At 45.1% G+C, this 16,375-nt stretch overlaps 1 protein-coding gene across 1 annotated transcript; it reads right to left on the reverse strand.

The window, feature by feature from the left end:
- Nucleotides 1-66: 66 nt before the first annotated feature.
- Nucleotides 67-14,536, reverse strand: hsd17b12a (hydroxysteroid (17-beta) dehydrogenase 12a). Its single transcript, XM_060061816.1, has 11 exons — nt 14,168-14,536; nt 8,269-8,315; nt 7,692-7,767; nt 6,522-6,629; nt 5,051-5,115; nt 4,877-4,921; nt 4,370-4,404; nt 3,371-3,452; nt 2,452-2,517; nt 1,810-1,959; nt 67-1,048 (listed from the first exon to the last, which is right to left on the reverse strand). The coding sequence occupies exons 1-11, from the start codon at nt 14,346-14,348 to the stop codon at nt 908-910; spliced, it is 996 nt and encodes a 331-aa protein (XP_059917799.1). The 5' UTR covers nt 14,349-14,536; the 3' UTR covers nt 67-907.
- Between the last annotated feature and the right edge of the window lie 1,839 nt (nt 14,537-16,375).

Genomic DNA, 16,375 nt, shown 5'->3' on the forward strand with positions numbered 1-16,375 from the left:
CATTACATTAGTGTCATTGACTGGCCCTCCATGCTATTCAAATAATAAATTGACATTCGAAACGTGTTAAAAGTACAAAAGTTTATTCAGTTTAAAGTCAAAATTATTAACATTAACAATTAAAGATGCATATTACCACTTTGTGAACACATTCAGAAAATCCTCAGACTACACAATAACTCTTCATAAGGCCTCTTTGAATACATTCAAATAAGGCTTTTTCTGGTGTGCAAAGGCCATGCTTCAAAATACATTTTGCATAGATGTACAATTCCTAAGAAAGTAAGCAAGTTGAGCAGTACCAAAGTAAGACATAAAACAATGGCTAACTGAAGAACTTAAGGGTGTACTGGAGTCTCTTCCTCCCTTTTGCAAACAAATTGGACAATCATCACTGTAAATGCACGCAGTAAGGTATTAGTTAATTAAAAAGAAAAGGATGCAAAAATCAGGGAATTCAATCAGCACAACCAAACCCACCACTTTCCGTTTTTGTAAATAAAAGGACAACGTATGAAAGGAAACAAAACTCCCATTATCAAAATAACCCTTTGATCTATATGGTTTGTTCTTTCAGAAGCAGCATATTGTTGTGCGTTGTATTCCAGAAGAGAATAGAAAAATAATAAATACATTTACATTTCTTAAACAAAACAAAAAATCCACCACCACATTTCCGCTGCTTACAACAGCAGGTTAAATACTTGTCACCATTTCTTTGTGTCATACAATGTACCACAAACTCCTGTACCAAACAAACTAGTATTTAGGAACAGAGGCCAACAATTTGTTCTGATTTCACCAGAAGGTAGAGTGGATCAATCTCAGACACACCCCGAGGAAAAAATATTTCTGATGGAATCCTTCTTTGACGGGATCAGAGCAGGCCGAGGCAGTGGACTCCCTGCTAGTCACTCTTCAGGCTTGCTCCGTTCTTCTGCTCCCTCAACCGCCTCCGGTTCAGGTATCCGGTGCGCTGCACCCTGTTCATCGCGGCTCCCAGGAAGATCACAATGTTGATGGGCACCACCTTCGTTGTGATCCAACCCTACGAAGAACCACACAACAAACGCTCCATTGTAAACAGATATTACTATGCAGCTTTTGGGGATTCCCACTTTAAATGTTGAAGTGACTTTCAAAATTTCAAATCAACTTGGTCATTTGCCCAAAGAGCCATATGAATGTGAGCAAACGGGGTGAGAGTATAATGTGTAACAAGCACTGTGCCAACCCTCTTGTTTAAATACAACTGGCAGGGAGGGATGGAGCTACGCAAAAGGGACTCAATTAGCTTTCTAATTCGTTTTTTACTGAAACTTCACAATAAAATGACAAGCAAGCCCCCCTCCCTCCCTCCCTTCTGACCATCGCATTGCACTATATAATGATCCGACGCTACGTTCTTATGCAAGCTATGTTAAGGCTTAGTTGTGGTTCCATGTCCACGCAACGCAAGGGGGATACGGACCCATTACATCTTTGCAGACCCTCCCATGCGTCCACCGCAAGGCCTGACGTGTGGCTCCCAAAAATGATAACCTGGTGTCGAGGCGACGCACCAGTTAGGGCTGTGATTGGTCCGCTCACTAAAATCCGACGCAGAACCCAAAACAGGTCAACGACTGCGTCGAAGCGTGTGCGTGGTCATCGTGTTGCGTCGACGTGGAACCATAACTGAGTCTTTAGGCTTTACGTCCGCTTTGTTCTTATACAAGCTATGTTAGGCTTTATGCCAACTATGTCCGCTACGTACTAATAAAAGCTATGTGTGGCTCCTTGAGTCTGAAGCATGAGCAGAGTGCTTACCATGACGGCGTGGGGGAAGTACCCGTTGGTCTGGCTCTGCAGGCCCACGGTGCTGAGCTCCGCAGCCACGTAGCGCTCGGGCGTGGGCTTGTCGAAGGTGGGCTTCTTGATGCGAGTCATCTTGGTGACCACAAAGAAGGGAAGCACACTCTGCAGGGAGGTGGGGGAACTATAAGCTTTAGAATGCACTGCTAAAATAATATCCTACAAGTCATTAAAGGCCCAATCCCATTTCTACCCCTTACCCTTACCCCTCCCCCTTGTTTTGAAGGGGTAAGGGGAAGGGGGGAGGGGTAAGTGGTAGAAATGGGATTGGGCCCAAGTATAAGCCATTAACACTTATTTCACTTGTAGCCACGTATCTGGGGCTTCGATTCAGTGATTGAGTAGCAGGCCACCTCTCCTTGCCGATATAAGTCACTCAAGTCTCCTCGAGTAGAGGCATAGATTATAAATACACATCGGTTCAAGCTTTAAATGACTCCCTCACAATGAAACAATTTAGATTTATAGATTTATATAAGTTTCATAAAATCACAATATGAATTGGTTTTAGTTTTAGGATATACTCATTATACATGAACTGGACCAAGCAGAGTTCAACAACTACAACAAGTCTTAATCAATCGATAAAACAAACACCTGGATGATGATGCCCTGGCGTCTGTACTCTTCCTGGAGACCCCGAGAAAAGAAGTCCACAAAGGCCTGGAGAACAAGAAAAACGTGGTGAGAAACAGCAGACAAGACACATCCCATCCCATGACAAACACACATCCCATCCCATGACAGACACACAACCCATTTTATGGGTTCAACTATGGTACTCTGTCAAGTGGGCACCGTGGCCACTGTATCAGCAAACACACTTAATACATTCACAAATAACAATCTAATGCTTAAAGGTTGGACCCGATACTCTGGACCCGTGTTTTTCAACCTGAGGTACACGTCCCAACGGGATAATGAAGGTTGTACATGGTGATTTTTTTCTTGAAACAAGTATAGTATTATGTCTTGTTATCGTTTGTTTAAATTAGTGTTTGTCGATGAACACACATTGTCATGATCATTTCGTATAACGGGGAGCTAGCACTCTTTGCTTAGTGACTGCATGGGTCTTCATCTATTTGTTACCGTTTGCATACGATGTGGTCCATGAAAGGTCTTTTATGACAATTTGGTGGTGCACCTCAAGCCAAAGGTCTGGTACCATTGAACCACTGCTCCAGACACTGATTAATGTCTGGAATAGTACGGCTCTAGTGATACTACAATTGCCGACGGTGACCAAGCCCTTTGTATTTTGTGTGATGATAAAATAACAGTGGTGCCAGTGAAATGGGAGGACTTGGGGAGACTTGGTGGAGAACCTGAAGAATTTGGCCAAGACAACTGAAGGATGGAACATTTAGTTCCACACTTTATCACACTAGTTCGAAAGTCCAACCCAACAATAACAACGTGATAGTTGCTCATGACAAGGCCTTTGAACAAGAAGGTAGCCGCCGCAATGTTGGGCTGGATCACGTAGGAAGGGAGCCCAGGGGTCCACACCCACCTTGGAGGCAGAATACACCGTGAGCAGAGGCACCGGGTACATGCCACTGGCCGAGGAGATGTTCAGAATGACACCTGTGGACCTGAGGAGGTAAATACAAAACATTTGGAGGGAGCACAGTGGTAAATAGGGCTGCACAAATCATACTTAATACTACATACAATATTTACTACCTATTCTGTCTTTCAGAGCGGAAGCTACAATATTAATATTTTTTGGAGGCGGTACACGCAAAATGAAATGGTGAATTTGAAAAATTTTCCTTTTTTTAAATTGAAACTCAAAAATAAGTAAATGGTTCAATATGTTGGTGTAGGGAAGCACCAAACTAGGGTTACATCAGCGTTGCAAGTCGAATCTCTCCGAAACCTCAACGATGATAGGTCTACTCAATCAATACATAGCTGTAATATCTCCAGCCATATCTCTCCCTTAATACACCATATCAGACTCAATACACACGTCAGTTATTTAATAAAGTGCTTTGAAAAACAAAGTCTCAACGCCTCGACGCGAGTACGTCGTACACAACAATGCGTGTGCACACAAACACAAAAGACAGAGTGGTGCTGGCGCTGGCACTGGCCGTGTGCGTTGCCATGGCAGCCTGTTGCTGCAGTGATGTAGCGGAGCGACGCTCCAGGCTCACACGGCATCCAATGTGCATGCAACGCTATTGGCCAGGAGGGTGGGTCACAATGAGGCAGCACAGCCAATCGGGTGGGAAGAGCACTTTGTGTGAATTGAAAGCTTGTCAGCATTGTGAACAAAGGAGCAGGAGGGGAAGATGGGTGTAGTGAGGGAAAAGCCTGGTTGTGTCTTTATTTTTTTGTTATTTGAAGTCCCCAATGAAAAGAGCTGGCAACCAGGAAGGCTCTTGGAAACTGAAATGGACCACGTTTTACTTTTTGGGCATGTTTGGTCGTGCCTCGATCTCTCATTAAATGCACGCAATGATACTCCACTGCAGTCACACCGAAACCACACTGAGCCACTCACCTTTCAGCCATTCTGGGAAGCACGAGGCGCGTCATCTGTTAATACAGACAAAGGAAAGATTAACTTTGGTATGGAAGAACACATGCAGACAACGTTAAAGGAGAAATGACATAAAACACGAGGGACAAGGACACCTCAGAAGTGTGAGACAGAGACAGAGACAGAGACAGAGACACACACACACACACACACACACACACACACACACACACACACACACACACACACACACAGAAAGAGAGAGACAGAAAGAGAGGGAAATGTGGGCAGAGAGTGCAGACAGCGTAGGTGTGGTCTCTCTATGCTTCGGGAACAACTGCCATTACTATCGCGAAGCACGTTAAAGAAGGAAGACTTAATCCTCACAGAACACTGGTTTGAAACGGCACGAGCTACACATTGTGAAAAGACATAGGAGAGGAGAGAAACAGACTGCAGAAAGTATAGTGTGACGTGTGGTTGAGAAAAACAACTGACAAACCAAATGAACAGGGGTTGGGGTCTCACCTGGCACACTGAGGTTATATTGACGTTGATCATGTACGTGATGAACTGAAAAATAAACAGTGACAGTCAGACCGATTTTTTATTGGTCATGCCCACTAGTTGTATCCAAGAGTACAGTTATGGAGATTAAATAGCCATTTTCTGAGAACAATCAGGGCCAAATTGAGTACTCACATTGTCCAGATCAGGTATGTGAAGATAATACTCAGGGTATGAATAGGACACTCCGACATTGTTGACTGTGAAAAACAACAACAAAACATTCACCACTATTGGAAACTATTTCAAATGTTTAACTTGGCAACAGACTAGATGCAATTTGTACCACCAGGTGGCAGAAAGATACAAAAAGAAAAACTAACTTCACAACCACACCTTGCAACCTGGATAGTACATCTTGCAAATCAAATAAAAAAGGACAAAGAGTCCCTGTAAGGTTCCGCTTAAGGAGCGAATATTGGTATTGCCTAAACCCAAAACAACCTACCTGATCAAACATGACAGCAACAGGCCAAAACAACACACATTCTGTGCGACTCAAGTCTTTCAAACCCATCTAACACTTTTGATAAATTTTTCTAGGCTGTAATATTCTTTGAGCTCTCATCTCTCATAGACTAAAGCTGCGATAATAAAATGGAGGGACAACTTTTTGATCTTAAAAAAAGTCAAATCACGTGGCCAAGACCTTCGTAAGAATTTGGCCAAGACAACTGAAGGATGGAACATTTAGTTCCACACTTTATCACACTAGTTCGAAAGTCCCACCCAACAATAACAACATGATAGTTGCTCATGACAAGGCCTTTGAACAAACTTATTTTTCTTTTTGTTTGAGGTTGACAACAAAATTATACTTGAAGGTATTCCGCTTGAGTCACAAAAAGAAAGGCACTGGGGTAGTCTGCGAGCCCCCTGTGCCATGGTAACGGCATGTTCCACAGAGGGTGTGGTGCATTGCAAAACCATATTCATGCATTCCTACGTTTCCACTGCCTCGGCCCGCAGGTTAGAGGAATAAGATGTGAAGTGTTGCGGCCAAATTGTACCTGTAGCAGGAATTCAACACTGGTACTAGTGAGCCTATCGACGCTCTTCCAATGTAAATGTGAATTTGTTTTCTTTTCACTTGCTACATTATCTCTGCTCCTTCATCATCTCATTGTTGGGTTTACGGTCAAATTGGGCCTAGCTTTAATGAACTCGAAAACAACGACAAAGATATCAACATTTAGATAAACCAAAAAGTCATGGTAGATTCTTTGTAGTTTTGTATTTGGAGCAGACAGAGAGCCGTACGACATAGCATATCATGCCAGTGGAACGTCCAGAACAATCGTAAACTGCAGCAGTTTGACAGAAAGGGCTTTGTCTGTGCTTAATGTGTGCATGTTGTCTGTGCTTAATGTGTGCACGTTGTCTGTGCTTAATGTGTGCACGTTGTCTGTGCTTAATGCGTGCACGTTGTCTGTGCTTAATGCGTGCACGTTGTCTGTGCTTAATGCGTGCACGTTGTCTGTGCTTAATGCGTGCACGTTGTCTGTGCTTAATGTGTGCACGTTGTCTGTACTTAATGTGTGCACGTTGTCTGTACTTAACGTGTGCATGTTGTTGAATATGAAAGCAAGAGGAATGCAGTCCTTACCGAGTACACCAATCTCCAGTCCAGCTAGCCCTGCGTCGATCTTCTCATAAATGTCTGACCGGCCAAAATCCACTGCAATAGTCCTGGTCTCCACTTTAAATTGATGCTCTGAGAAAGAGCAACATTTTATTAGAAAACATGTACATCGTCAAAACTATTTTATGAACTCTTTGCAATAAATATATTTTTCAGGATAACTTCATTAACATTGATTATGGTTGAAAACAGCCCAACAACAAGGTGTGTTACAACACTGCAATACCATATTCCAACAGGAGGAGGCACCTCATACCAAAAGATGAAGGAATCCCTTGGCTGGTCTTAAGAACAGTCAAAAGACTCCTTGGTCTTATGGGTGAAAATTAGGAAGAAAATGCCTCAGATACAAAGTCAAGAATATTTATTTGCATGTGTAAATGAAAATGGCCAGGAGTACAGCTTTTAAAGAAAAGGGATGAATTAGGAAACGCAACAGACAAAAAATGGATGTGCTTCGGAAACCTGCATCCCCATCTCCTTGGGCTATTTTTAGCCATTTAAAAACATCAAGATATCCGTCTAAAGTAGTGCATGGAGAGAGGCTGGCACCAGGGAGGGCTAACCTAAGGCTCGTGCCTCTCTGGTTCTGCGGGGCTAATTGTGAGGAGACAACGTTTGGCGTGCTACACCCTGCTCGTGACTACCTGCCCCCCCCCACCCCCCCACCCTCCCCTTCCTCTGGTGGATTTGAAGCACGACAGGGGGAAAATTACTCGATGGGAGAGATCCAGTGGGGAGAAAAATGAATACAAGAAGAACAAAAATGAAAGTCGTGAGGGGCATTATTTGAGATGGGAGGGGGGGAAACCTCCATTATTTAGAGTCATAGCCCTTTTGTTATCCTTGCTTTCTTACTGATCTGGTGTAACCTGATAAACCCAGTACCCAGTCTCTCTTGTCCCCCTCAGGTTCACTTTACGTTAAAATAGAACAACATGTTAAATTCCTTGAAATTTCAGAGGTTTGTTCAAATCCTGACTGGATGGGTTGAAACCTTATTGCCTCTCATCACTTTTTTGAAAGGCTGAAAGAAAACAAAGGCGACTTCCCTTCTGGGTTAAGGCAGAAAGGACTGTGCATTTTCAGACACAGACACACAGGCACACAGACACAGACACACAGGTCTCTTACCGAGGGACTTCGCCACGTCGTCCAGCTTGTCCTGCGAGCGACTGATCAGCATCATGGAGAAACCTCGCCGGGCCAGCTGGAACAAAAGAAACCACTTTCACCTCCTGACATCGCAGGGACAGAGCATCTTCAAGACTAGCCGGGCCCCATGGCTCAAACTCATGAGCAGGTCTCACGCATGGGGAGCTTATGGTGAACTTGATCTGCATGACCCTTAACCGGGTGGCTCGAAGTTTAACTTTGTCAGGGGATGTTCAATATGTTTGGTACTCAACTCAGAGTTTTGACCTACTGCTCAGAAGTCATTATCGAAAGACCTGACCTTGATTAAAGCACCCCTATCTGGCTGATCGGAATCATTTTAGTTTGAGAAGCATTTCACGTTGAAGATCTATGAACGCGGAAGCTTTTAGTCATAGAGAATCTGCAAATATAAATTTGACCTGTGAAAAACGAGGTCCGCCGCTGTGACCTCAACGTACGTGCTTGTGTGCGTTTGTGCGAGCGTGCGCACCCATGAGTCACGGCGTTCCCCGTGAAGGGTACGGACGTGAGGGCTGCCCCACGGACGACTCACCTCTTCAGCGTAGGACTTTCCAATGCCATCGGTAGCCCCCGTCACCACTGGAAACAAAGACAAGCGCAGCAGATCAACACACGGTTCGGTCTCCCTATAGGATAACCCCATATGATTCATCATCAACCTCAACACTGGCTCCAGCCTACTCCTCGGAGGCAGTACCGGGGCCACACCCAACCAGGTCGGAACGCAGCTAACAGCAATTCAACTGACAGAGATAAAAAAGACCCCGTAGGATGACAGGGGCCACTCTGCAGTAAGGCTTTGGGAATGGCGGGTAAATAAACGGAAAGGTAAGTGGTATCAATAAATGTAAAGGAGGATGAAAAGACAGCCATCAAGCAGTTGCGCTGAATGCTTAAGCTAAGGTTATGTGAACAGACACTCCTTGCCAAACCAGGCGAATATATGCCGTGTCCGACATTACAAGTTGGCTTTTGACTCATGCCAAGTGTGCCTTTACACGCCTTACAAAGCAACGACAGGAGGCAAAACTGGAACAACTTTAGGTGGTGGCTGTGTTAGGCGATAGAACATACAGGTCTAAGCCGAAGTGAGGTGGGTTTTTTTAAGCGCTCCCTCTACCTTGTGTAGAGGAGAAAATCTATTTTTAAACATTTATTGTCCCCCCCCCCCCGCCTCCTCCGCCAGAAAATGATGGAGGGAGAAAGAGCGAGAGAGAGAGAGAGGTCGAGAGAGAGAGCAAAAGATAGAGAGCTAGAGAGAAATAAATGAACAAGCATGTGGGGGGGGGGGGGGGGGGGGGGGGGGGGGGGGGGGTGAAGAGAGGAGGCGAGTCAAGAGAACACAGGAAACAAAGAAGTTTGTGTGTGGGGCGGTGGTGGTGTGAAAGTGAGGGGGACATTTTAGAGGTTCACGCCCATACCAATCAGTCAGTTCAATCAATCAGTTGTGCATCGTGAATACATATTCCTATCACGCCGAATAGAGACACAGACATAGATGGAGACAGACACACGCACACACGGAGAGACAGAGACAGACCGAGAGAGAGGGAGAGAGAAAGAAAGAGAGGAGCGCTCGAGAGGTGGTTGCTGATGACGAACATGGAACAGAAGAGGAAGGGGAAGGGGGGGGGGGGGGGGGGGGGTGAGCTGGGATCCTAGGGGCAGCTAAAAATAGAACGGGAATGAAGAGAGGGAACGAGAGAGCGGAGGGGGAAAGGAACGGTGGGGGGAACAGAAAAGCAAGGGATTGAATGAGAGTGCTGCGCAAAGTCAAATGAAAGAGAACGGAGGAGAAAAAGGGAGAAAGAGAAAGAGACCCTTGTTATTTTTAAACCTGCTTCTCCCACGTATTAAGAATGAAAACCCCTCGGCAGGAAAGCCTCAATGGGCGTGCAGCCGCTACCAAACCAGACTACAGCCCTGCGCAGGGAGATACCGCCGCCACCGTCATGGGGGAGACATTCACCGCAATGTTGAATGATAGAACAAAGGCTGGATTTTCAGTTTTACATTCAAACAAGTCTCCGTTATTACCAGCACCTTATGAACGCAACAGTGAGCAAAAAAAAAAGAAAAAGAAGAATGATAGCTGTGCACATGCTTGACACATGATCCCTGCGGAGTTGTCTTGGAATGCCTGTCGCGATGTTTAACACATTTTGTCGCCCATGTCCCAAAAACACATTCCCTGTGTACCTCAGCGCTTATGATCCATGATGCAAACCTCTGCACTGAGCACATTCCAGCCGCCGTTTCAGAACACACACACACACACACACACACACACACACACACACACACACACACACACACACGATATCTGTACACTTTGTGAGAGAGTTGTATGCCTTCCTTGCATAAATATTACAGAAATAAAAGGTCGAAAAAGGAGGCAAGAAGGGCTATATTGCTGATCGATATGCAATGGTATAGAAGCCTAAGGACGGTTCCCTTGAATGTGAAGCATCAGATGGCATTTAGCCTTCTCTATTGCAGTTGGTTCTGATGCGCTTCACGTCATTCTACAACAACTAAGACTTGATGCTTTAGGTCCGACTGCAGTGGATTTCTGAACTGTTATGGTGTTCATTTGATGGAAAGTAGTGTACGCTCCTTGGATAGAACCACCGCGACAAGGCTTCTTTTGGGATCAGCAGCATGCATCTCTGGTACACCGATGCTGCCTCCAAAGCGCTCTGACTGGGGGCTCAAGTGTGCTGTGCCTTTGGTGTGCGTCACATCCAGAACTCTTGGCACAGCTCTTCTCTCCTCTGACCCTCCTCCCCCTCCTCCTCCTCCCCTCCTCCCCCCCGCCGCCACAGCAACAGAGCAGCCCCTGCCTGCTCACTATTCCACGGGTCTAAAAAAAGCCGGACGGGTAAAAATAGCAGTATGCCTGCACTGCCTCATCCGTGCTGCCTGCCTGCTGCAGCAGCAGCGGCGGCGGCGGCGGCGGCGGCGGCAGTAGCGCCTGACGACCAACACCAGCCCTCCATCACCGTCGCTGGGCACCACTGCACACTGGCCCTCCAGAGCCGGCTTACTGTGTATTGGAGACGCACAGCAGCTCTCCTGCTGGACCGCATGTTCCGAGCCAAGCGGCTTGGCTCGGAACATGCGGTCCAGCAGGAGAGCTGCTGTGCGTCTCCAATACACAGTAAGGGCAGGGGTGTGTGTGTGAAGCCGTGCTATTATACTGGGCAGGATGTTAACGCAAATAACCTCATTCCAAAAATGTCCATTTAATATGGGAGGAGGACATAAGAGGATGACCTTCATTAAAAGGCACCAAATTTTAATTTGTGCTACGCCAAAAACGGCTCAAAAACCCAAAAGGGGGGAGGGTGAAAGCTTGACAACAGCCCTCCCCTCAGATCCTCCAGGAGAAGATCCTCGGTCCTCGTATGCTCCCGTTGTAGCGTTATGTAATCTGTCGCACTCCTCGCTCACCCAGCAACCAACGGCCCCTCCCCCCCAACACACACACACACACACACACACACACACACACACACACACACACACACACACACACACACACACACACACGATTAAAATCGACAAGTTCTTAGATGCTTTGATGGTTTACACTAGACAATGGTGGATGCAATGGTCCCAATAAGGCCATATTTGAAGAACTTTAGTAATAAGGGGTTTGATTGCCGTTGTTCCAGGACACCACGGTTTTCTTAATAATAATAAGAATTGGGAGAGGGAGAAAGGCTGAAGACTGTTACTAGGCAGAAAGGTGAATGAGGAGGAGAGGAACAGAAGTGTGTTTTAGAGTGAAGTGGTGGCAGAACCGGGAGATGGAGGGTTCTAGGAGGATGAAGGCTGGGTCATTTCCGATGGTGTTGTTCACTGTTGAATAAAAAGGATTATAAAAAGGAAAAACATTAAAATTGGGAGGACTTAAGAACCAAATTATTATACGTTTATTTATTTAGGACAAAAGAGTTCGGAGGGGAGTGAATTCCTTCGGATCCAAACCCTGAAAATGTACAGATGAAAAGCTGTAAGCAATGCACTCAGTGGCACTATACTGGGAGACACCTGCCGTACCTGGGTTTCTCCACCAGAGGGCTCATTCAACAAGAGGTAATGTCACTCGACTGCAAAGGAATCCCTCAGAAATCCCTGAAACTGCTCTGAATCCACTGCGGCTATCCTGCACTACCAATTACACCACAAATTCGAGCTGCATGCTTAGAACGATGGGGGTTTTGTTAGGTCATGAGACTTCAATGGCCTAACAAAACTAATAAAACATTCCGACAAGCAGGGGCGATTCTAGGTTCTGACTTTTGGGGGGGCTCAACCCCAGGAAGCCACAGGGGTATATGAAGTAAATAAAAATTCCAGATTTTTTTTTTTAACAACCTTTATTTTCTTAGATACTATGCTGTTGTATGTAGCCAATAGCTGGCAGTGTCAGCTAAATAATGAAGTTCTGAACCACTAAAGTGATGAAGGGAAAAAAGACTGTTTGGATGAAGTATTAATCATGGATGTGAACTGTAATAACAAATTTGAGGTATATTAAATTTACTTAACATATTTTCCTGAATATGTTACTGAAAGACATTGGTACAAAATGTACTGGATTAATAATATGAGAAACATACCACTATTTCGGGAGCACTAAATTATATCGCCTCACTTTCATGGACCCATACAATTTTATAAATTGTATCAAAATACATTTTTATAAAACTTGTGATGCAAAAAAAATCAACAAGTACAACATGTACTAGCCGAATACTATGAGAAACAGAGCACTATTTCGGGAGCACTAAACTATGTTGTCTCACTTTCAGGGACCCATACATTTTTATAAAACTTCTGAAAAAATCTTGTTGTTCTGATGCAAAGAAAAAGGGTGCTAATTTTCAATTAAAAAATGTCTGTCTGTCTGTGCGCGTGCGTATCCCTGTGACTGAGTCGGAGTGAGCAGAATCACGTCATGCGCAAAGTGATCAGACCTGCATAACTTGCCCCCCTCCCTCCGTCACTAAACTTGTTCTAATCTTACAACGGCCGGCGTCATTGTAAAACAATGACCGCGCGAGAGAGGGACGGGTTCGACTGGTTTCAGGGAGTGGCCTCACACCGTTAAGACACATGAACTGCTATGGAAGTTCAACTTTAGCCTGAACTCCAAATAGGGGCCTGTTTATCGTGTGAGGTCAGACTTACATAAAGGGTAGATATACAGTGCGAGCGCCCTTCCCACAATACAATGTCAGCTGCGACCACCTTTTAGAAGAGGGAGGGGGCGGGGCGGGTTGCTATGGTTTATCAATGGGCGATGAAGCGATGCGTTACCATGACTCACCTGCGTGGGCCAGTCACTGGAACCACGCAGCACAGGCTGTACTACGCATTCCGATGGGTTCTTTTGCGTCATATGTGTACTTTTTCCACACACACACACACACACACACACACACACACACACACACACACACACACACACACACACACACACACACACACACACACACACACACACACACACACACACACACACACACACGAGGGGGGGGGGGGGGGGGAGTGGGTCAAGACCTGCCAGACCAATGCTTATGAGCCCTGTCTGTTCATCAAAAATATACGCTATGTATCTAAATATTTACCTATTGGAAGCCTTCATTGAGTAAGGCTAGTTGCAATTGTTAAATACATTGATAACTTCCAACGCTTGTCCGTAGATAAACGTAAAGAATTTAAGAAACGAAAAGGATGACGTGCACCACAACACGACTACATGGTTGCATTTAAAGTTGAATTGTGAGAAAAAAAACAACTCTGTCACATTCATAAGGCTTTGCCTAAATTGCGTAACACGTGTAATAGACACCAATTTCAAATGTTTCCAGCCTATGGGCTTCAACGTATAAAACCAATGTTTCATCAACATTAACGACCAATGATAACATTGTAGACGTTTAGGGTATTGGAGTCTGTGGGTGAATGGAATATAGGTCTTTGTCCCACATCACGGGACTCATTTGGTTCAGTTGAGTGCTACTGGAGAAAACCTCAGCCTCAATAGGACTTCTGGAATTACGCATAGCCTGCGCAATTTGGGTTATGTTTCATCACCAATATGGGGCAAGGCAATGTCGTGCTACAACGTGGGTGAAGATGCACCCATCATGGCATGAAGAGGCGACGGCTAATTGGGCTACGAAGAGCCATTATCCCCTTTAGTTAGCCTACCTGCGCCTGTTACGCAACACTCCTTGAAACGAGACACAAAAGTGTCTCACAACGCAGTTTCCTCGCACATTGCCAATAAGTTGAAAGGGGGAAAATACAGCAATTAGGTTCACCACGTCGAATGAAGATCTCTTTTTTTCTGCTTTTTAAAAGTACGCCTCCTAAGCAGGATTTGCATTTCATGATAAAGCTTGCTGTGAACTCACCTGCCCATTTGCCAAGCTTAGGAGAAAGCAGCCCTCCATTTCCCAAAACCCAAATCCGGATCCCAGAGAGGAGTCTGTAGAGCAGCCACAGAGCCAAGGAGGCCACGGTGAACGCGCCGACCCACATCAGCGGCGTCTCGGCCCGTCGCAGCACGTCCTCCACGTTATTAGGCGACTGCATGCTAGCGTGTATAGTAGTAGCCTGTGCTAGACACCTCGGCTCCTAGATAAATATGCTCTGGAATTGCCAAGCTGCACGGCGTTAAGAGTGGTCCCTTTTATATGGATGTTCTTCTTCTTGTAGCATCACACAAATACATAAACACCCCCAACTCCCTCAACACTTGTCTAGCCTGATTTTTAAAGCGCGCCGCCCACAACCTGCTCTATAGACTCCCGGCGAACCCTCCTTCGTACCACATTGGCTACGGAACCTGTCCAACATCTCACGTGTCCAGCCGTTGGGCGCATTTGCATGTCAATCAAAGAAGACACGGATTCCCATTCATGAAATAGGGCGGGTCAAAGGAGACGAGGATGAGCTTCGATTGGGTAAACATTGGGGCTGCTCGCTACCGGGAGTGTGTCATTGGTGTTGGCTGGAACAGGTATTTCAGCTTGAGCGATAGTATTACGACCACCCCCCCTCCCCTCGAACCCCACCCATTCGGAGAAAAAAAAGCTGCCCACTCCACTTTATGAATGAAAGGATGTTCCCATTGGACGTCTCTTCCGAGAGGGACCCTCCCTTTCATCATCTATGGGAACGAGACAGAAATGGCTAAAGAAATAGTCGGGGCGTCACACTGCTATCCAGATATGACTCATGTGTCTATCTGAGGTCTGCTTCGCCCCACCATTCGTCCCGCAACGACTGAATGTGGTTGCGTATACCCAATAGATAAACCCGTTGGTGCGCCCTGGATTCAGTGTAGAAGACGGAGCAGGCACGAAATCTGCGCATAAAACGACAAGATCCATAATCCACCTGGCTAGGCTGGTGGTATTCTCGCGATACTATTCCAAAACCCTGCATCCCTGTTCCAAAACATTCAGGTGTATTTCATGAAAAAATATATGCACCAAGGCAAGGATTTTGCTATTTGCCATCGATTTATTTTGAATAAGCCTACATTTACATTCCAGGACAGTCGAATATGTTAGATGTTTTTCTAGCTCTGATATAGCTGTCGTCACAAAGTGTGTCACCATTCGTCTTTTCTACAATGGTGCGCTTCGCCTCTCCCAAACACTTGGTTGCTAGGTTGTGTTTTTTTATCGACGTCCCAGAGCCAAGACAACCCGAGACTAAACATGACATACAAATCAAACAGAGCTCTTTGATTGAAAGCAAATCCTGACATGTGTTCAGCACAGGTTGAAAACTATAAGAACACATTCATGTCATACCAATGAAAATACAGTTCATCAAATTCCTCAACAAAAGTTGATGACCAGAATTAACATCATAAGACTTATTTTTCTTATGTTGCGTTGAGACTAAAGTCCTGATCACTTTCAGTCACATACACACTGACACACATCGATTTTCATGTACACAAGCTCACCAGCTTTTTTGGCGTATAGGACGACTATTCAATAAAAGACACAATTTATCTCAAGTATATTTATAAAATCCATCATCAACAAATATTTGACATACGAAGCCATGTATAACCAGGATGTCCTGACTACCCAAAAAACAGCACAAAATAAAGTTGCGTGGCGCGTAAAAATATATACTATTTCTAAACGTTTGCATCCCTTGTCCACACAGTGAGGTCTTGCGTGAGTCTCCCAGTCAACAGCTGGAAAAGAAAAAACAATAGAGAAAACATTATTTAATTTAGTCTGTTAACTGCAAATACGAACTAAACTCACGGGTGGATTGTGTGAAGTAGCCAAAACAAGACACGGAAAGGGGATTGAAAACAAGTATTTTCAATGATAATCTTGTGCTTCACCTCGGCCTGGTTTTGAAGCCTTTGAAAAGCAAACATCGCGTACTGCGATTGCGAATGGAAAGCACTTGTTTCACGCCTTGTTCCAACTATCCCCTTGCTCTGTTCTCAAAGAGATGTGTGGTGTAAAGACCAGAGTAACAGGTCACAATTCCTATGGTTGGACCTTGTTAATGCAACACACACTTTTCAACGAACTTTCTAATATTTTCTAAGCACAATTTTAAGATTCACTGTACAATTCATA

The sequence above is a fragment of the Gadus macrocephalus genome, chromosome 9, assembly GCF_031168955.1.
Source record: "Gadus macrocephalus chromosome 9, ASM3116895v1".
Taxonomy (NCBI): Eukaryota; Metazoa; Chordata; class Actinopteri; order Gadiformes; family Gadidae; genus Gadus; species Gadus macrocephalus.